Source organism: Amphiura filiformis, unplaced genomic scaffold (assembly GCF_039555335.1).
Source record: "Amphiura filiformis unplaced genomic scaffold, Afil_fr2py scaffold_128, whole genome shotgun sequence".
Taxonomy (NCBI): domain Eukaryota; kingdom Metazoa; phylum Echinodermata; class Ophiuroidea; order Amphilepidida; family Amphiuridae; genus Amphiura; species Amphiura filiformis.
Window position 1 is genome coordinate 32078 of NW_027305592.1, and position 22592 is coordinate 54669.

Genomic DNA, 22592 nt, shown 5'->3' on the forward strand with positions numbered 1-22592 from the left:
CAATGCTTTCAAACTAAATCAATGCTTTCAAATGTAGACTGTTTTGTTCGACTTCTCTGCTCGTGAATATTGCACTGCGAAATTTAAACATTTCTTTTGTATACTTAGATCAGGTAACTCGAAAATCCTGTAATTTTATTCGTCACACCACTTATAAGAAACTGAAACCAAAACCGAAACTACCTGTCACAAATGTTTAGTTTTAAACAAAAGGTAGAAACAAAGAGATCGATATCTTGTGATTCAAGTGGTTAGACAGGACAATAGGAAACCACGTGACCAAAACCAAAACCAAAACTAAAACTATATATTTGAAATGAGGCATTCCCTCATTTCACATCTTTAGTTTTGGTTTCTCTTTTGTTCAGAAACCAAAAATCAAGGGATTAAAAAGTAGATCAGATCTGGTCTGCAATCATAACACTATTATGCTGGGAGGACAGAGTATACGCTGGCGAAGTTACGTAATAATCGGATTAACTACCATAGCAATAGGTGAAAACAATTTTTGAATATACCGCGCTGCACTGATACGTTCACACGGTACCTCTTCATTGAACCGTGTCATGCTGATTACTTGCACCTGTAAGATTAGTATCTTTGAAAAGACCAGTATTGTATTCAATCTATGATTGCAGACATACACAGGTGATGAGTGTAACCTGCTTGTAGTGCAGCGCGATATGTTCAAAATTGTTTTCACCTATTGCTATGGTAATTAATCCGATTAATTACGTAACTTCGTCAGCGTATAGGGTATATAACTAGAAGTATACAATAGCCTATTGTGCTAACATAATTAGTATCATGATTGATATCGGAAATCTATCCCGCGGACGACAGTTGATGCTCTTAGTCGAAGGTGGCATATAACACTCACCAGACAGGGTCTAATTCTGCATAAAACCGGGCAAAGTTATTTCTATAGATCTGCTGCGCATTCAAATTGCATTGTATTGCATCGTAATTTCATTTGTGTCTATGCTAATTATGTTTACACAACATGAACTCACGTGTTTTCAAGCAAATTCGCCGATAATAGGTGATCAAAAGCGATCGGAATGTTACAAAAGTACAGATCGCATTCAGCTTACTTATATGAGATGATCTTTGGAAAAATACGGCATAATTTGTCTTGGTGTTTGCGGAATGTCATGCAGTAAAATATTAATACGTTGCGGCAATTCATGATTGACAACTAACAATCGGCGTGTCCTTCGTATCCTCCACTATCAATTTCTTATTCACTCACGAATCCTCACAAAATCTTTGTGTTGATTACGTAATGTGTGGAGGCAAATTGCAATAAGTACAATGGAATAATGAGTAGGGCGGGCTCCGAGGCGGGTTTCTTCTTCATCTTACGTAACAGTATTGTTCTCCAAAAAAACCCGGAAGCTTGTCGTTTGGAGCTCTAGCTGAAATACAGCAAGATAATGTAAGATAGTAAATGTAAACCTGTATTTTAGCTAGAGTATCTCGAGCTAACACTCACGAGTTCTAGGCCTAGAAATCATATACATGCACGTATATTGAAGGATGGGATGGGGCGGGGACTTTGTTTGTTTGTATGAAACATAAGCGATGCATGGAGATGATTTGATTATTAATTTGTTTATTATCCCCGGGAAGCACAACCCATACCTCTTTAAGAGGGGGGGGGATCCCCTCCTACCACCTATTCCCTAATTGATTCCTTCTCCCCCCTCCTCATTCGATATCTTCATCTCGAGCTCTGATCGCCTCCCCCTTCTCTTTCACTTTCAATGCTCTCTTCCACTTTCACTTTCATTGCAGTAAAAAAATGCTTCAGTAAAAGTCATTATTTTATTAGAGGTCATATAATGGCCTTCCATCGATTCTGGTACATGGGATTAAGGACATGAATCGATTTTATAGCACCTATACAATTACAATAGTGGCCCCTTTTGTAATGTCGAATGCAAATATTTCGATGTTCTAGATTTTTTCACAGGTGAAATAACCTAGGCTTATTCGATTTTGTAAACCGCGTCTTTCAATGTAGATTACCATGCTCGATTTCTCTCCTCGTGAATATTGCACTGCGAAATTTAAACATTTATTTTGTATACTTAGAGTAGGCAACTTCAAACCAAATATTTTTTTCTTCACACCACTTATAAGAAACTGAAACCCAAACCGAAACTGACTGACACAAAAGTTCGTTTTTTAACAAAAGGTAGAAAGAATAAGTTCGATTGCCTCATTTCAAATGTTTAGTTTTAGTTTTGGTTTTGGTCATGTGGTTTCCTATTGTCCTGCCTAACCATTTGAATCATGAGATAGCGTTTGAGAGAACTACCGTACTTTAAAAAAACACGACTTATAATTACATTGTAGTTCGGCTTATAATTCACAAAAACTTTGAACTCATTTCATGATGCAGTCATGTCTACAGTAGAATTCATCTCGACCTTTGCAGGACTTGAACCCCATTAAAAGCTATTAAACCAAGATAACACTCATTGAAACAGCTCAACTGATTAAATCGGATCTTCTCTGGTTGTGCACATGTGTCTGTTTTATATGTGCGGTATCGCTATGAGGTGCTATAATACAGCTTCAGTTGGGTAACTGATTATAAAGGAAAGGCAAGGAAACAATGGTATGTGGACCTTTGTTCACGAAATGAGACAATGGCCTGCTTTTTGTTAACCAGCATTCTTGAAAATGAGCAACATAATGATTGTTGACTTAACACGGTTTGGAAATAATTTCTTCATATTTTTGGTGTTATCTGTCGTTTACATATCCTTCCTAAAACACAAAAGTGCGACTATTTCCAAACACCTAAATTAGCTAAAAATTTAGGACATGTTACAAAACTATATTTTCTAGAATTTCTTAGAATAGATTAAATGTAGCTTGTACCGTTTTTTTGTGGCATCCTTCAGAACGGAGCGGTCCGTTACCAATATAGCTCAATATTTTCGGTCAAATCTCCATTCAATTAACACGAGGAGTTGGCTAGCTATGAGCTACGAAAGTGCGACTATTTCTGAACATCTAACCTAGCTGTAATTTTAGGTCATGTAAGAGAAATATATTTGCTAGAAGTTTGGAGAATAGTTTAAATATTGGCCGGTTATTTTTTACACAGTGATGTTAACTAGGCAAATGCAATATACTTCTAACATACACTATTTGTAAAGGTCGCGCGTCAATGGTCAGAGCACTGTGTATTGTGTATAGGAAAATGGACAGTAACTGCAGTATGTACATTGTGTATTGATACATAATGGCATGCACTCAGTTGGGTGCAATAATTAGTTGCGATAGTTGCATGTCATGTAATAAGTAATTGCCGCGCTTATGTGAATATCGCCAGCGTAACTTGGAATTTTGATGAGCATGGTAACAAAAACCAACTTATTTTTACCAATTGTAGGCCGAACAAACATTCAAAATTAATCTTATAAAAAAACTGAGTGAGTTATCAATGTTTGAGATATTGAAAGAGTGTTTTGGTTCAGTTTTATTGCAAACTAACCTTTAAAATTGTAGCCATAAAAGATTTTTTTTTCTGGTAGGCAATAATTAATCACTAATTTTTCACGATTATGAAAGAGACATAATTGACAATCTGAGTTGTTGAGGTATTGATATTCTCAATAATGAAAATGTTATTTCAAAGAGTAAGGGACCATTCACAAACACTTGTAAGGGGGGCCTGATGCAAAAGGGGGCCCTGAAATTTTTGACCCTCCTAAGGGGGGGCTGAAAAATTGCCAAAACTTTTTCTAGGAAAATTGAGTTTATATGCTTTTCTATGGGGTTGACCGATAATTTTAATGTCAAAAAGGGGGAGGGCTGAAATTTTTGAGGTCTGTAAAGGGGGCCCCACAAAATGTTCGCGATAAAAAATTTTTGCATCAGGCCCCCACTTACAAGTGTTTGTGAACGGTCCCTAAGCACCACAAAAAGTTGTCAAATATGGCCTTAAAGAGAAAAAAGGCTTGTTTCTAATACATTATTGTACTAAAAAATTATCATCACAGGATGCAGCAATTTCTCTAAAACCATACAAAAATGGATTACTTTTTAGAGCATTATAAATTGCACAAAATACAAGCACATTCAAAATGTGGCAAACTGTTTATAGGCATGAGACTATTTTCCTAAAAATAAAACTGAAAAAAAATGCATGTGAAATTGGGCAAAAAGTAGGCCTACCAAAAAAAAACCAGGCTGAATAAATAATTTTGCACGCATCTAGGACACTGTTCTAGGAATCACAGAACGTGAGCATGTAAAAGTGGTAAATATTTAATGCTGACAGAACTCGAGCAAGCGGCAAATGTTTAACGCTATTTTGCAATCAGAGACGCCTTTCTGACCGTGTGCATTATACTGCATGTGATTACTAAACGCCAAATCTGGGACTACGTGCGACTTTCTACAGTGAAACCTTTTAATTTAGTTACCACCTACAAAGAAGTACAATTGATGTCCATGCTGTCTGTGTCCATCCATACATGCCCATGTCCATGGCCACAATTAATTTTGCCCAAATAAATTTACACATAGTTCTAATGGGCCACACGATCTAGCAATCAATGACAGTACCACCCCATCTTTGTATTTTGGAGATTCATGAATTTCTGCTTATATGAGCAGTACACAATCTTTCATAATTATTATGCTGAAGTGGAACCTAAAGTTGCTTGTGGAGATACATGTAGCTATTGAGTATAGTCTAAACCAGTTCTTTTCTTTCATTTATCCAGGCCTCTGCCATGTCCTCTTCCTCGTCCAGCCACCTTCCTTTGTCCTCTACCTCGTTCTCGCCCTCTGCCAGTGCTCAGCTGCATGAGTCGTGGATGTTGTGCTTCTGGAAGAGGATCTTCCTCACGCTGGCGGATAATACGTTCATGTCCACTGCTACCAGAACCCACCTGCACTGGGAACTGGTTATCCGCTTATCATCCTGCATTGTGATGTACTCCACACAAAAACAAAAACAAAATTAAAGTTTTAACATTACAATGACAATAAATCTTAAGCCTGCAAACATAAAAAAAAAGTCTAGGGTCGGACCTACTTTTAGGGTTACGCCAAACAAACATTATTTTTTAGGCCTTACCTTATCTTGAGCTTCTGGAGAGCAAAATCGTCTGATTCTGTCATAGAGGTACTGCTTCCGCTCTGCGCTTAGGCCTGGTGGCTTATCCATGGGGGGGGTAAGTCCTTCTTCAGGATTGTCACCTCAACTTCTGGTGAGTCCACGAACTGCCTTACAAATACCTTGCCTGGTGTATCTGCACCAAACCTGCAACATTGGAAATAGTAAAATCACATTGATTATTTCTACAGTACAAAAAAATACATGTTAATTTACAATACAGCCATTGTGCACAGTAAAATCATCAGTAACTTCACTAGACCATTAATAACATTTACATTTGTATAATTATTAAGGGTTCCAAGAATCTTTTCTTGTGCATGCGTATGCCACAATTGTGCCACTATCCAGTTGTAACATTTTCATAAACAAACTTAAAAATCTGTGGCCCCATGCATGAACCTATAATATCCCACAAAGACACTAACTTGAGAAAAATCAATTTACAGTTTTTACTCAGTGCATGAACCTATGTGAGAAAAATAATACAGCCTTCTATAGCAAAAGGTTTGGTTACCCAGCCTGTTGTTTTTTAGCAATGTTAATGACAATAACTCATTAAATTGAGGGATATCAGGTTCATGCATGGGCCAAAGAAAATAATGTTGAAGAGAGATTAATATTTACCGAAAATGGTGGTAGGCCAAGATTTCCTTAACAGCTGATGAATAGGGCTCCAGGTGGGTATCCCACGCTCTCTGTACTACCACTGGAGTACCATCTTCTTTACCAACAAGCTGTGGAAGATTGGTCTGGGCAATTCTGGCACTTGCTGACACCACATCACACATGTCATCAAGACAGCTAACCTTGGTCACACGAAATCGCTGCTTGATGAGGCCGAAACATCCATCGGGCAGCAATTTTGTATGTTCAGCCAACATAAAGTTTAGAGTTATTGATTTAATTATGCCTACTTTCCAAAAGTATGTAGTTTTGCATATGCAAAACTACATACTTCGGCAAAATAGGTAGTTTTGCATATGCAAAATATCATACTTTACGGTCACTATGAAAAAATACAAGTTTTGCTGGGAAACCCCGTGCAGTTCGTGTTTGTGAATAAGGGCGCATGTCACAATAATTGGTAACTTATATTTTAAAAGGCAAAATATAGCGGACTGTGTATGTAACAAATGAATTAGCAATATCTGTATCTGTCTCCACAATCTTAAAGTATTAGGCTACATAATATAAAATCAAGTTATTCTTTGAAAGTAGATAATATTAGAACAGTGACCGTATGGATCCATTCTGCCCCTAAAGCGGCCGATACCGAACAACACATAGGGCCTAAACGGCCTTGACCTGCGGTTGTCTAAATTCTGAGGGATTTGCATGCTGGTCAGGTAGAAGATAAATAACAGAGTGACCTTCAGCTTCTCCGTGTTTGGTCAGACCTACCGTATAGGCGTAGGCTGCATGGGGTGTATCCTGCATAAATTAGTGTTCTTGTTCAAACCTGAGACTAGTATACCTCAGGTTCAAACACATGTTTCACACTTAAGTGTACGCTGCATGACTGTATGTTTCTGTTTTCAGGGATGTTTATCCTAATGTCTAATAAATGATGAGGGACATTACTTTGGTGGTATGCACCCTTACAACACACATCGCGCGGTGTTTCTTTATGCAAAATAAAAGTTATGCAAAACATCATACTTTGTTAGTATGTAGATATGAATGCTATACCGGTTCTTATTCCGTCCAGAACAGTTATCGCAAGACAACTGGACAGAACGCTCCCCCATGCCGTAGACATCAAAGAAATGGTCAAGCAAACTAATAACAACAAGAAAGAAAATGGTTAAATTTGTGTGGGGTGTGTATGACAGGCTTGTGGAATAGTTGTACAAATAATTATAAACTGCTGTGGAAAAAGGAATTGTGTAAACAGCATGATAAAATAAAACTCAATGTGAACTAAGCACAAGAGGATGTCACAGCAATTTGGATTTTTTTACTGGTACCAAATAATTATAAAGTTATAAAGTTGTAGAGTTTAATTACGGTACTTTTGCTTCTATACGCTGGCGAAGTTACGTAATTAATTGGATTAATTGCCATAGCAATTGGAGAAAACAATTTTGAACATATCGCGCTGCACTACAAACAGGTTACACTCATCATCTGTGTATGTCTGCAATCATATATTGAATACAATACTGGTCTTTTCAAAGATACTCAGCTCATTTGCATGGCAAAATTACCCGTCTCCTCCGCAGCCAATTTGGTTTCGCTCCATCGAAATCAAGCTGGCCACGGAGGAGACTACCCTCCTTTGTGTTTGTTCATTTGTGTATGGAGAGCCATTATTGGAGTCTATAATGACTTAGGCTACGCTCTCAGCCAGAGTCCGACGCTGCATTGTACTAGAAATACCTTTTCTGTGAAATCGCTATAGAGCCAATCGGGAACACGTATTCGTTTTGAAAATATAGCATTAAAATTAGTATCACCCTTGTGGCCACCGTGCAGTGGAAAACCTTAATTCTTTCATTAAAAAGAAATGAAAATTAAAAACAACACGGATCTACCTGTGCACCTATAAAATGGGCACAGCAATTTGTCTCAAATATGAGTGAATTTTAAGAAACATACGGGATATGATGAACATTGACCTGACGCCATGATAGCAGGTCGTTTTATATACAATGTATATACCGTATTGTCATAATACCAATATTTGTCATAATATATAGTGAGTAATATTTAGCAACGTAAACGTGCAGTTCATATGCACAAACGAATACTGATCTTTATGATATTCAGGTTTTTGTGCATCACATATAACATGTCACATAGGAGGTCATACGTGTTGACCTTCATCTATTGTATTTGTTCAACTGTGTATGGAGAGTAGAAACGCCATTAAAACTCTATCAGTATTGGGGAGTAACTCACCGGATTGCTATTCTAAGTACTTTGATAATACAGATAATATGTATTAATGGGTCGAGGCGATCAACGCTCTGCAGGGTCTATTGTTCTATTGTTTCCGATTAGAGCGCTGACATATTGGAAAATGTTGCCAATCAATATTCATGAGAGTGTACATTCAACGTCCATTTTGCGAAATTGGGTGAGTTGTGTTTGGTAGGTGTGAAATACATCTGACTGGGCGTTTTAATTACGTAACGAATAAAGGCATTGACATCGTCGAATGGCTGCCCAGTGCTGTTATGTGTTTAGTTATTATATAGGCCTAATAATTATTATTAAATGTATTCATCATTCCTTTATTTTCCCTTCTCTGTACTTATTCTTTCCTAGACCTACACTTTATCACTCCCTCGCTCTCATTGTCCCCTATCACCCTCCCTCTCTCATTCCCATCATTTTCCTTATATTTCTATTTATCTACTTGTCTTTATTATATATTTTTAATTCTCCCTTCCTCCAGCCCTCTCTCATTCTCCATATCCCCTCCTCCCCTCTCCCTCCCTCCTCCCCTCCCAAAACTTCTCACAGATGTGAATCTGCCCCTCCCCAACCCCCTCCCCTCTTTGGGTACGCCACTATTTCTATACCAATCTCCTTCTTAAAATAAGATTAAATGGAAATTTCTTCAAAACAACCTTCATAGGCCTATACTTATACTTACATGTATACGTATAGCGATTACCATTATAGTGTAATACAGATATATGGACTGGACATGGCAGCCTTCATACATTCTAATGTGTTATCGATCACCAAGAGCATTCAATTTATTTAAATGAAACGCCTATCGTCAGGTGGGTGGTAAAGATGATGGCATCGACAGCTAAAGCCTCCTTATAATCTTCAGACCCACACAAGCACACATTTGGGATACATGAATACAATGGTACCACTTTACACATGACTGCCCTTACACATGACTGTAGCGTGGTCACTTATTGATACTCGCCTGTTGCGTAGAGCGTTAATATGATGCCGGATCAGTGACCAATTTAATGGCGGAACCCCTTTCTTCGAAACAATGGTACCACTTTTATGAATAGCCTGTCGCAACTTCTAATCGGCATCAAACGAACAAAAGATTATATAATCTATTGCGACTCTATTTCTATTAAAAGCTCTTTGGAGGCGATTGCATTGAAAAACCTAATAAATTATTCATAACAGTTACGTAATCAATCGATAGTGCGGACACTTTTCATTTGCAAACCACCAAAATTCGTGATCTTTTAGCGTTGGAAAAGAAACCACGTGAATAGAGTGCCCTCTCAAGAATAGGTTCTCTGTGGGTAGACGATAAATCATAATGACCTTCATCATGCGAGGCTCAGCCAAGCACGTATTTTTCCGTAGGCCTGTATCATATTAGGCCAGGGAACCTCTATTATTATCGGGAATTGCCTATCACACATGATCGCACACAAGGTCGTAGGCAATTGGTGGGACCTCATCTGCCCAGAACATATTGACCCAGGTCAGCATACCGTCATATCCTTCCCGACATGCTTAGTAGCCAAGTCCGTATTTTTTATTATACGATTAATACGAATTTATTAAACATGGTAACAAATATTCTCTAGCAAATCGGTTATACGGTGGAACTGGTAGGCATATTATAAATTCGGGATATTAAATATCTTCCTGACCAGCCAGATCTGCGCATGGTCAAAAACGAGGATAGACGAGTATCAGACCGACGCAAACTAGCTTAGTCTCCACATCAGCATAGTTTGGTTCCGCCCTCCACAGGGAGCGTAACCTGTGTAGGAGACTCGGTCGGACCTGGTGGGACCTCATCTCTCCCCATCGATTGAAAAATTGTGATCTATAATCCCCGACATTGCTCTTATGAACTGACATCCACCTGATTAGGCCTGCTTCAAGTGCAATGTGGGAGTAGGATGGTTTGTGATATATATTCTTCTTGATGTGATAAATATATTATATATTCCTTTTACATCATAGGCCTATTAAGATACAGTTACCATTTCCACATACGCCTTCCAGGTTGCAAAAGGTGTATAGAAAATAACGAAATACCTGTATGATGGTTGAAGGTTCTGATATCAACTACGGAAATCTATCAATCGTGTAAAGAATAATTTGTGGGAACAAGTCAATTTAATGTAGTATACGATTCTGAATTGCAAAGTATTGGTCACTATACTTTTGTGATATTTCCAATTGGCGTTAAACATGTTTAATACCAGTACGACAGCAACTTAGCTCACTTCCGGTAATTTTTACCGGCGTGACCTCTGCTGTTACGTAACGCAATGTTGAAAATCAGGTGGCAAATATGGTTTTTCAGAAAACTTCAAACAAATGGAATACACGGGTCGTTCCTCCCTTCATTTCCATATTGAGCCCATATAAGATATGAAACATGAGTATAAGGCAAAGAATAACGTGTAAAAGTTGATTTATTGTGGAAAAAATGAATGCTTTTGGAGCGCGAAGTAGCCTAAAAAATGAGAGAAAATGCATGTCATGATCACTAAAATGGTTATATCTACAGCTTGGAGGAAACGCCGGTCTAATGCTTTTCTGTTATGATAAACATTAATTAACCAGAGCTTGTATTAAATTTTCAGCGAAAATGAGCGGTGGAACAACCTAGTCGTAGGTTGAAAAGTTGTGTTCTTTGAGTCCTCGTGTCGTACGCGCACGTTGCAAGTGTCACGATGCTTCACGAAATGGATCCCAGCCGGCGCTGTCTATTATGCATGTTATATTGATCAATATAGCAATTAAAAACGTCTATTGTTATATATTTTATTAATGCAAAATACTCTATTGTGTAACAAAATATTGTAGTCGTCAAAGAGGGTAGTATCATCTCATTTAACTGAAGTACAAGCAGTTTTAAAAAGACTGTTGTTGAGTGAGATACCGTGACATGTTGAACGAGAAATAAGATAGCACAATAATACCCGTTGCAAGAACAAGATGCGATGGCTTAGTGGACAGAGCGAAGGTCTTCAGTGCGGAAGGTTGAGAGTTCGATTCCCATCATGTTATTCTTAGAATTTTTCAGTTCGTTTTTCTTTCTTTTTTCTCTCCCTTTTGTCTTTAATAATATAAGCCTAATGAATGTCAGCTTGAAGGCCCGCCTTTTTCATGATTTATTTCTCGTTGCTAAGTATTTCATATTTGGGCCTAATCCTACATTCGATTTGATATCTTTTTTTAAAATTGCCTTTAAGTTCAGTAGCTTTCAATATGAAATAGTTTCAAATAAAGCATGTCAAACTTAAGTAATTTTTAAGTTCAAGATTATATACTCGGAGTAGGATTATCAAATAAAGGAACATCAACACAGATTTTCACGATTTTTTAATTGGACTAGACCCCTCCCCTATCGACAACATATTTTATGAGCTTTTATGCATACATATTAAATCACGAGAAGCACGAATTTTAAACCTAATATTTTGGCATATTTGTCATTTTTACACAATGTCCAACTTACACCTCAGATTACACCTAATTGGAATCAGCCAAGTTCGTTTTCCAGATAGAGCAACTAACTTTGATGTCTTATTTAATCCCCCATAGAACACCACAGTTAAGCGGTCAAGATATTAGGTGCTTTCTTTCATTTTATCTCGTTACTACTGCTTCAAATGTAATGTAAAAACCTTCCTGACAGTTATTTATTAATTGTATGGGCGGAGCCATAGGCGGAGAGCCATACTTTAATTTTGTTTTGCAATATTTGTTCGCACGTTTAAGGGTTTATCTAGCCACTGTATAGATTGAAAGTTGCAGGGTATATAGTATGTAATCGAATGAAGAAGTAGATAGATTTTTTATAATAATATGTGTTCAGGAGAGGAGATATTTAACAAAAACAAAAACACCCAAGTCCGTCAAATGCACGAATAAGAATACGTGTATAGTATAGGCCTATCCACCATTGGGGAATTGCCGCAGCTGATTAGAGTCGTTCATTTCGTGCGGTACATGATTAGAGTCGTTCATTTCGTACGGTAAATAGCGGGCAATGGGTGTATTTTTGTTTGCTTTTGTGTTGCTTTTTGGAAACACTCGCGCCCGCTATAAAGTCGTTAATTTGTTTGCACAGACCTAGTCTCCTACACAGCCAATTTGTGTCGGGCGATCCGAACAAACATCGTGATAGCCACATACAGTCTGGCCCGAGGCACAGACTATCAAGTGTTTATTTGAATGATGACAAAACAGAGTTCATGGTTATTGGTTCAAAATATCAAACTGCAAAAGTCCATGTTGCACATATCAGGGTAGGAAATGCTAATGTAATCCCATCATCAGAGGTTCGAAACCTGGGTGTTATTTTTGACTCATCCCTTTCTATGGAATACCATATCACAACAGTGTGTAGAGCCGCATATGCGTCTATTCGAAACATAGGTCGTATTCGTAGACATGTAAACAGGGAGACTGCTGAAATGATGGTACATGCCTTCATAACATCCAAGATAGACATTGGCAACTCTCTGTTGCATGGCATCACAAAGACCCAACTGCACAGACTACAGAGAATTCAAAACATTGCTGCCAGACTTATAACGTACACAAAACCACGTGAGCACATTACACCTGTTTTACATGACTTGCATTGGCTTCCAGTTGAACAAAGAATCACATTTAAAATAGCATTGTTTGTCTACAAAATCTTGTATAAATCAGCTCCAGCATATTTAAATGAACTTGTAGAAATGTATTCACCAACTCGTAATCTCCGTTCTACTACAAAAGGACTTCTTCAAGAAACAGTTGCCAGAAACCAGTGGGGCAGCAGATCATTTCATGTTTCAGCTGCAAACATTTGGAACAATCTGCCATTTTCGGTTCGCTCTGCCAAGAGCTTGTGTAGTTTCAAAACAAATTTGAAAACACATTTGTTACAAAATGCTTTTAATTGACTCTTTGCATATCATGAACTATACAACACTGATGAACTGTTTTTGTTATTAATTGTTATAATATGTTTGTATCATTGTACATTGGTTTTTTTTTTTTTTTTTGCAAAGCGCCATGAGCGTCTCGCGACGGATACCGGCGCTTTATTAAGTGTACATTTATTATTATTATTATTATTATTATTATTATTATTATTATTATTATTATTATTATTATTATTATTTATTATTTACCAGTGACCTTCAATAAAATCGATACTGTAGTACAATGTACAAACATGCTATATACAGGGTGTCCCTGAAAGAACTGTTTCGTCAGAAACTTAATTGTTTGGGTATTTTAACGCCACAACTAAACCAAACTAAATACTTTTTGAATTTTGACAAAAAGACGAAATATTAAGATTAGAAATTTAATAACGTGGCATAATCACTGCGCATCATAATTTTTACTTCATTTACTGTATAAAACACATCTTTTGACTCATTATGACCCCAGATTTTTTTTCTTTCTTGAGAAATAAAAATCCTTCCAAACTTTACATAGAGCCAAAAATTTACAAGATTAATTTTTTTTATTTTGGCATTGAAAGTTGCAGGGTATATAGTATGTAATCGAATGAAGAAGTAGATAGATTTTCTATAATAATATGTGTTCAGGAGAGGAGATATTTAACAAAAACAAAAACACCCAAGTCCGTCAAATGCACGAATAAGAATACGTGTATAGTATAGGCCTATCCACCATTGGGGAATTGCCGCAGCTGATTAGAGTCGTTCATGTCGTGCGGTACATGATTAGAGTCGTTCATTTCATACGGTAAATAGCGGGCAATGGGTGTATTTTTTGTTTGCTTTTGTGTTGCTTTTTGGAAACACTCGCGCCCGCTATAAAGTCGTTAATTTGTTTGCACAGACCTAGTCTCCTACACAGCCAATTTGTGTCGGGTGATCCGAACAAACATCGTGATAGCCACATACAGTCTGGCCCGAGGCACAGACTATCAAGTGTTTATTTACCAGTGACCTTCAATAACATCGATACTGTAGTACAATTTACAAACATGCTATATACAGGGTGTCCCTGAAAGAATTGTTTGGGTATTTTACCGCCACAACCAAACAAAACTAAATACTTTTTGAATTTTGACAAAAAGACGAAATATTAAAATTAGAAATTTAATAACGTGGCATAATCACTGCGCATCATAATTTTTACTTCATTTACTGTATAAAACACATCTTTTGACTCATTATGACCCCAGATTTTTTTCTTTTTTGAGAAACAAAAATCCTTCCAAACTTTACATAGAGCCAAAAATGTACAAGATTATTTTATTTTTATTTTGGCATAACAATTCAGGGAATTTTGTTTTTGTTTGTTAACGTTTGTTTTAATACGCAATCACTCGGGCACACCCTTTCCAACGAGCTTTAATCTCAACATTTAATTTTGAGCATGGAGAAAGGAAATCATAATTTCCCTCCCGTTTCTCCCCATTTTCCCCTTCTGTTTTTCTTCTCTTTTTTTTCATTTTGCTTTTCACCTTTCCACATTTTTTCTTCTCAGACAACCCTTGTTTACCAAAAGTAATACATTTTATTTAATTTATGACGACACAGCATTCTGTCATCCCTGTCTAGCCCCGCACCAAAGGTCTGACCTGGTTGTTAAACCGGCGCAGGCCAGATGTCATGTCAGAACTGCAAATCAAATGCAGCAAGGTAGAGGTTGTAATATCGTGCACATAGCTACCTATACCTTGCTGTGTATAGTGAACAGAGCACGTGTATTTTGCTCACTGGCAATTGATACAAACAGAAGGTATCAATAAATATGAATGGATCGTTTTCGAAGTTTATGTTGTGATGAAGTTTGGCAGTCAACATGTTCGATGATGCCGAGTATTAGGGAACAAACCAAAAGATCAATGACGTCCTATAAACGAAACTAGTTTCGTTTAGGGGTGAGGGGGTAAAAATACTCAATTACGTTTGTACAAAACCATCGGTCTGAAGAATGTGTCATTATTATTATTATGTCAAAATTTTCAACATTTCATTATTACGTTTCTGGCAGGGAGGGAGGGGGTCGGCTGAGAAATGAAACTAGTTACGTTTATAGGACGTCATCGATCTTTTGGTTTGTTCCCTTATAGGATCTACAGGGGTTTTAACAACATGGTGTATCGCCTAAACTTGGTCAGTTGTATTTGTAGAGCTGAATAGATTTCGGGGTCATCCAAGGTCACCCAGGGTTCATCTGAGGTCAAATGACTAAAAAACTGTCATAATGGCACGAAACTTGGTGGGTATAGTCAACACTTAGAGTAAAATTTTGGAAGCTCATTTCGGGGTCATCCGAGGTCACCCGGGGGCATTTGAGGTCAAATTACTAAAAACTGTTATATGGGCTCGAAACTTGGTGGGTATAGTCAACATTTAGATTCAAATTATTGGAAGGTCATTTCGGTGTCATCCGAGGTCACCCAGGGGTCATCTGATGTCAAATTACTAAAAACTGACATAACAGCATGACATTTGGTGAGTACAGTCAACATTAAGAGTCAAATGTTTGGAAGGTCATTTTGGGGGTAATCCAAGGTCACTTAGGGGTCATCTGAGGTCAAATGACTAACATCTGTCGTATGGGCATGAAACTTGGTGGGTACAGTCAATATTGCTAGGAAACTGTCTATACATACAAACTGAACTTCCACCACTGGCACGGCTCGGGTTGTTTTGGTAAAGCAATACCAACACCTCGAACTCGACACCACGAGGGGATATCCCATATCCCAACCCGTGCTCTGGGCATCGTGTAAAACATAAACATTACACAGCCGTGCGGCCTATTACATTTCCATATTATTACCTTCTTTGATCACCCCACACTCCCCATCCACCATCCAGGCTTCGCCCATACAGGGTTCTGAAAAGAAACTCACATCTAAACACAACCACTACCATACCATCACCCAACAACCTTACACACCAACCGCGTATGACGAAAACCGCGCAACCCGAGAACCGCTCTAGTATTATAAATATTGTTATAATTTTTGGAATAACAAAACTTCAAATTTAATAAAAATATGCAAACTAGGATTAAAAAAATGAGTTAAAATAAAATCAAAAATCAAAGAGAGGTGCTAGCGGAGTTCGAACCAAGATCGAACCAAATTTTTAATTTACCCCCGGTATTTCCACCAAGCCATACCAGTGATTTGATAGATACGGTAATAATAGCAATGTTATTCCCACTCATGGCTCACTCGTGAATTCTATTTCTGGAATAAATTAACACCGTCCAAATAATGTAACACAAACCGATGCTCACTTTAAAATTGTTTAAACGTTGGGAGTATATTTTCAAGGTAAATAACCAACAATGGACAATTGACAATGCAAGTTTCTTTGCAGGAAAAACATCGATCGGCCTTACAATATATTCCGTGACAGTAGTCACGCACAAAGATAAACATTTCAACGTGTTCAATATACGACTAAACATATACCCCAACCAAAATTGATGAAATTTTCAGGCAAGCTCACTTTAGTTATTCTATAACATGACACCCATTTTTGATTCCGGCGCTTTTTCTTGCTTGATGATATGAACATTTTTGTGTTTGTGACATGCAATTTTTCTCATTTTCCGAGCTACTTTGGACATGTTCAAGATTCTTTATTGTCCATTTAATTCAACTTTTACAAGTTATTTGTTGCTTTACACAATGTTTGATATCTTATATGAGGTTAGGGTACATAAATGGAGCAATATACGACCCGTATCTTCCATTTCTGGAGCTATTTTGATAAAACGTGTTTGCCGGCTAAAATTGCAACATTGCGTTACGTAACTCGTGTTCACCAACCCGTATAAATTTTCTGTCGAACAAAAGAGGTCACGAAGTTGCCGTCGTACTGATACACGCTTGCATTTGTAATACTTGCTGCGGAGTAAACAAAATATTCTGTGTGCGTGGCTGTAGCGCAAATCTGTCTATTTATCCAGCGTTTAGATAATGTATACTCAACCGTTGCTGTCAAAAGGCCATTGATTCTGGATACTTGTCCAAGTATTTAATGACATTGTAATTATATGCCTACTGCGGATGATGTGGCATACCATAATCAGGGATATAAAGGGATAGGCATCGTAGCTATTACGTAACACACCGAATGATGTAGTTTAACTCTAGACAATAGGCGCCATATTGCAGGAGGGTTAGAGTTCATAGAGGAAACGTTAAAGGTTAGTAGATTAGGTCACCCAGGCACATCACTAATGTGTTTCACGAGTTGTAATACCGACAGGTAAAAACATTGATTTTGTAAAATTCTCCCGATTTTCTAAAATTACTAAATAAGGTAAGTACTTCAAACCATTCTTTGATGAATCTATGCAATATGACGGTAATTTTTGAAACATCTAAGAATCAATCTTAAACATCTTCATGATATTCATTTTTTTGCGCATGGTCAAGGCATGCTCTTGCGCTATCCACAGACTATCCGGTGGAAACTTCAAAGCAACGATCATGCGTTAATATTTACAAAATGGCGAATGATGTAGTTTAAGTCGAACAATAGCGTGACCGGCGTGACGTAGTTTTTGGCATTGTTCCTATATGCACTTTCACCCTCCTGCCATAATTCTCCCCTGACGTATATATATAGACCACTTTACATCACTATTTATCAACAAAGGCGAGGGACTCATCTGTCGATATGGTCGAACGAGCCGCCACACTGCGCACTGAATGGTCTATTGTTTTATTGTGTCCGATTTGAGCGCTGACATATTGGAAAATGTTGCCCATCAATATTCATGAGAGTGTACATTCAACGTCCAATTTTCGAAATTGGGTGATTTGTGCTTGGCAGGTGTAAAATACATCTGACTGGGCGTTTTAAATACGTAACGCATAAAGGCATTGACATCATCGAATGGCTGCCTATAGTGCTGTTAGTGTTAGGCCTTTGTGGGGGGGGGGCTGTGTTTAGTTTCTATAATAATTGTTATAAGGCCTACATTTATTTGTTATTCCTTTCTTTTCCTGTCTCTGTACTTATTCTTTCCTTGCTAAAGTATCACTCCCTCTACTTATCTCCCTTCCCTTCTCCATCCCCTCATACTTTTTGTCCCTCTTTCTCTCTTCCTCCAGCCCCCTCTCATTCTTCATGTCCCCTCCTCCACCTCTTCCTCCCTCATCCCCTCCCAAGACCTCTCACAAAAAGATGCCCCCCCCCCCACTTCAGTACGCCACTGTTTATGACATTCTCCTTCTTAAAATAAAATAAAATGTCAATTTGTGAAACAATTTTAATATAGGCCTATACCGGTATACTTATTATATGTTACATGTAGGCCTATACGTAGCTATTACCATTATACAGTAATAGACATGCAGACATGGCAGCCTTGATATGTAATCATTCAGCAAGCGCATTCAATTTATTTAAATGAAGCACCTACAGTCAGTGGGGTGACAACGAACTGCATCAACGGCTAATGTGTGCCTTTTGAGCTTACGGCTACTCAATTACACCCTTGAGTGGTATAACAACAAAAGGTACTTTTCGTTATAGTAAGCGCTTTCACGCGACTTTCGTTTGATCACTTATTGACAGTAAGTTGTGTTCACACAGTCGGATATAAGTGAGTTATTACCGGTAATAAGCGATTTATAACCGGTATTAGTGACTTATTACCGGTATTAAACGACTTAAATCCGACTGTGTGAACACGACTGTAGTCTGCTAGGTAAAGCGTTAATACACTGTCTGGTCAGCTTACCGATTTAATGGTGGAAGCCCTTTGTACCAAACAAAATGTTCCTTTCGTTGAATAGCTTCTCAGATTTCAAATCGGCACAAGTGTACAATGCGTTACATAATCTATTGCCTCTCCATTCTTAATAGCTCCATGGTTCAATGGCTTTCCTGTACTATATGAAATGTGGCGGGCGAATTAAAATGCACGTGCCCTTAGCAGACTACGATGCGTAAGCACACTGCAGGGCAAAGAACAATGGAAAATGCCATAATGCGCGCGCATACTGCCGGGCAATAACGTCACATGGCAAGTGGTCTATAGGACATCATTAACAAAATTTAACACTTCTCGGACCTAAAGATCATGATAAGGGACTATACACTTGGATGATGTTGTATTCATACTTGCACCTACCAGCATCTACTGCGATGTCGCCCGAAGTTAGCCTTTCGAATATGCTTCTCGTGTGGCGTGTGTAAATAAACGAATTAGGTATAAAGCATGCATGCAAGGTTAACATCTTCATAAGCCTGCACATGTCCGTAGGTGCTGGGTTTAGTATGAACTTTCATTGAACCAGGAGGGTGAAAGTGCATAGGAACAATACCGGAAACTACGTCACGCTATTGTTCGACCTAAGCTACATATTTTTTAACGCATGCGTGTTCGTCAATACAGCTTTAGTCTCCTCCACCTTCGCAACACAGTAGGTGGAGTGTCTGGAATCACACTGACGGCGGAGGAGAATACTAGCTTGTCAGACAGTTTAATTTTATCAAGCATATAATAACTGAACAATCACCGTCATTCGATCGATTTACTACAGAATATATTGTACAGTAGGTCCCTGAAAAAATTACCGAGTGAATAAAATTGAACGTAAGTCGAGAAATATACATTAGAATCAAAAAATTTAAAATGTAGCGCATAGCCTATTTCATTGTGCATTGCATACGAACATTTTATTTGATTCGGTTGACTGGTTGCGAAGAAATTAACTATTACATAATGCGAGCATCAATGCAGTTCATTCCAAGTTCGATCAGCATGCGCTTTTTCATACTCGCTCACCGCTTCCTAAAGTTTGTGTATCTCATTAAATTTAGTCCACATTATCTATTTTATAATCCGACGGTGTTATATGTTTCATGCTTTCACTGTAGATTAATAACAGTTTGGAAGCTTTCTAACTTGAATTCTTTAGATTGTGCAAAAATGTTATATTTTAACTTTCCAAAGAACATTTGTGCCAAGAATGACAATCATTATGATCAAGTGCTTGCAGTTTTACGTGTGATTTTTGATACCATGCAACATTAATGTTTTGCATTACAATTTCTTGGAAATATTCCAAAAACATTAATGTGTGTGAGAATTTTTTAAGCTAGCTTATGCAACATTAATATCAACATGAACGAAAAAAGAATATTTACAAGTACCGAGCATCATCTTACATGCAAGCTTTCATATTCAATATCGTGCAGGTTTTCAAATTTGAACCAAAAAATTAGATGTTTTGAAAGAAACAGATTGTTCAAAAAACACGAAAAGGATTTCACCGAACAAAATATGAAGCCCAATGACAGTGTTAACCACTAGTGCGCATTGTGTTGAATGATCTCTCTTTCAAACTTGGAATGAAGTGAATTGAGGCATGCGTTATGTAATCGCTCATTTCTTCGCAATCAGTCAACTGATTCCAGTAAAATTGGCGTACAAGATGCGGAATAAGATGGGCTACACGCAGATTTTTAGATTTGTGGATTCTGGTGTCTATTTCTCGACTTACGTCCAAATTTATTCGCCTGGTAATTTTTTATGGGACACCCTGTATATTCAAACTATAATTTTAATATTGTAAACCTGTTAACTTATATATTTGTGTACTAAAGTATAAGGACACGTGAATAAAATCATGTCGAAGACAAAATGGCCGCTAATCCGCCTATTGTCTAGACCTAGGATACATATTCCGAATGAGGGCAGCAGACTAGGATGCTTATCCCTTCCTCTTGATCCCTGATTTAACATTCTAACCAAGCGCATGCACCTCAAATCTAACCTTCTACCTCTCTTCCGGCAAACATAGTCCAAGGGTCCCTTAAGGGAGGGGTAATGGGCAGGAACCTGGTTTGGATTCCAGAGGGAGTGTGCCTGCAAGAGACACAGCCATCAGAAAAGGAATAGCTCAGATCGCGCGCCGAATAAGTTAGCAGTTCAGAAATTGATATTTTTTCCAGCCTTGAAAGAAATTAGGCAGAGCGGGGAATCGAACCCGGGACCTCGTGGTTCTGAAACTCAATGCATTACCACTAAGCCAACTAGATATTTGCTGTAAGAAGTTTGATAGTAGTCCTTAAGTTGATATTGCTTAATCAATACTGATATTTATCTAATGTACGATGTTATTCAAATCCACCAAAAAAACGTTGACAACGTAAAGAAAGCAGCAAGTTTGAAAAGCCCCCACCTCGGCTCACTTTTTGAAACTTGGTCCCATTTGTAAAAGATACTGATTTAATCTTTGTCATAATTATCAACTTAAAACATTTCCAGAAGTGTTATGTATCTTTAATGTGCCGATGCGATATTAAGTTGTTAGCATTCTGGAACGATCAGAAAGGTTATTATGTTGTTCTTGGCCAATATCCTATATATGTTTTGTTTTATAATAATTATTAAGTTCATGACCAATGATTGAATTAATTATTATTATTAGTAGTAGGCATGTTAATGGCAATGATGCTATTGTTTAAACGTTAAAAACACCGATTTGCTGTTGATATTCAAAATGGGACCAAGTTTCAAAAAGCGAGCCGAGGTGGGGGCTTTTTAAACTTGCTGCTTTCTTTACGTTGTCAACGATTTTTTGGTGGATTTTCTTTCTTTTTGTGAATGTAGCCAAGCAGCTCTAAGCTTGGAAAGTCATCGGGTTACGAAATACTCCATAAAACGAATAAAACGAAAAATAGATGTTTGAAATTATGTTATCCTTGATTTATGACAGTAAATTATTTAATAAAACTTTATCAGCCGTTTATTTTGAAAACTTGCTGGTCACTGCTACCGCGTGACTGTAATGTTAATAGGGATACATATACATTTTAATATACTTTAATTATTCAAGGCAACTAAGAAAATGTAAATATGAACAACGCATACCCAATGTTGACGATGCCAGCGAGACACAGAGTCAGTCCGAGTTACTTCAAATTGAAACTATGTAGCAAGGCTTATACTACGGAAGCGTCTAAGTGCCACGACTTAGCAAGATAATTATGTTTTAATGATTGTGGTTTTTGTAGCCCTGCGGGGCAATCTACTTGGATATCCAAATTTCGCGGTTGATAGTTCTTTGTAGCCCTCCAGGGCAATCTAGTTGGATTTTCCTATTAAGCGGCGGTTGTTGGCGGTCTTTCGCGGTTTGTAGTTTTAATTTCCCTCATTCTTCATGCCCTACCCTCTATCGGGGGTTAATTTATAGTTGAAGCTCGTTGGATAACTATACTTCGCGGTGTGTGGTTCTTTGTAGCCCTGCGGGGCAATCTAGTTGGATATCCAAATTTCGCGGTTGGTTCTTTGTAGCCCTACGGGGCAATCTAGTTGGATATCCAAATTTCGCGGTTGATAGTTCTTTGTAGCCCTGCGGGGCAATCTAGTTGGATTTCCCTATTAAGCGGCGGTTGTTGGCGGTCTTTCACGGTTTGTAGTTTTAATTTCCCTCATTCTTCATGCCCTACCCTCAATCGGGGGTTAATTTATAATTTAAGCTTGTTGGGTAACTATGCTTCGCGGTGTGTGGTTCTTTGTAGCCCTG

The 22592-nt window shown here is 37.9% G+C and overlaps 1 protein-coding gene across 1 annotated transcript; it reads right to left on the minus strand.

Annotated features, from left to right (window-relative positions):
• Window positions 1–4736: 4736 nt before the first annotated feature.
• On the minus strand, window positions 4737–15902 carry LOC140145076 (uncharacterized). The gene is made up of 5 exons (XM_072166861.1): window positions 15869–15902; window positions 6831–7013; window positions 5771–6056; window positions 5227–5290; window positions 4737–4916 (listed from the first exon to the last, which is right to left on the minus strand). Exons 1-5 carry the CDS (start codon window positions 15900–15902, stop codon window positions 4737–4739), a joined length of 747 nt encoding a protein of 248 aa, XP_072022962.1.
• Window positions 15903–22592: the final 6690 nt, after the last annotated feature.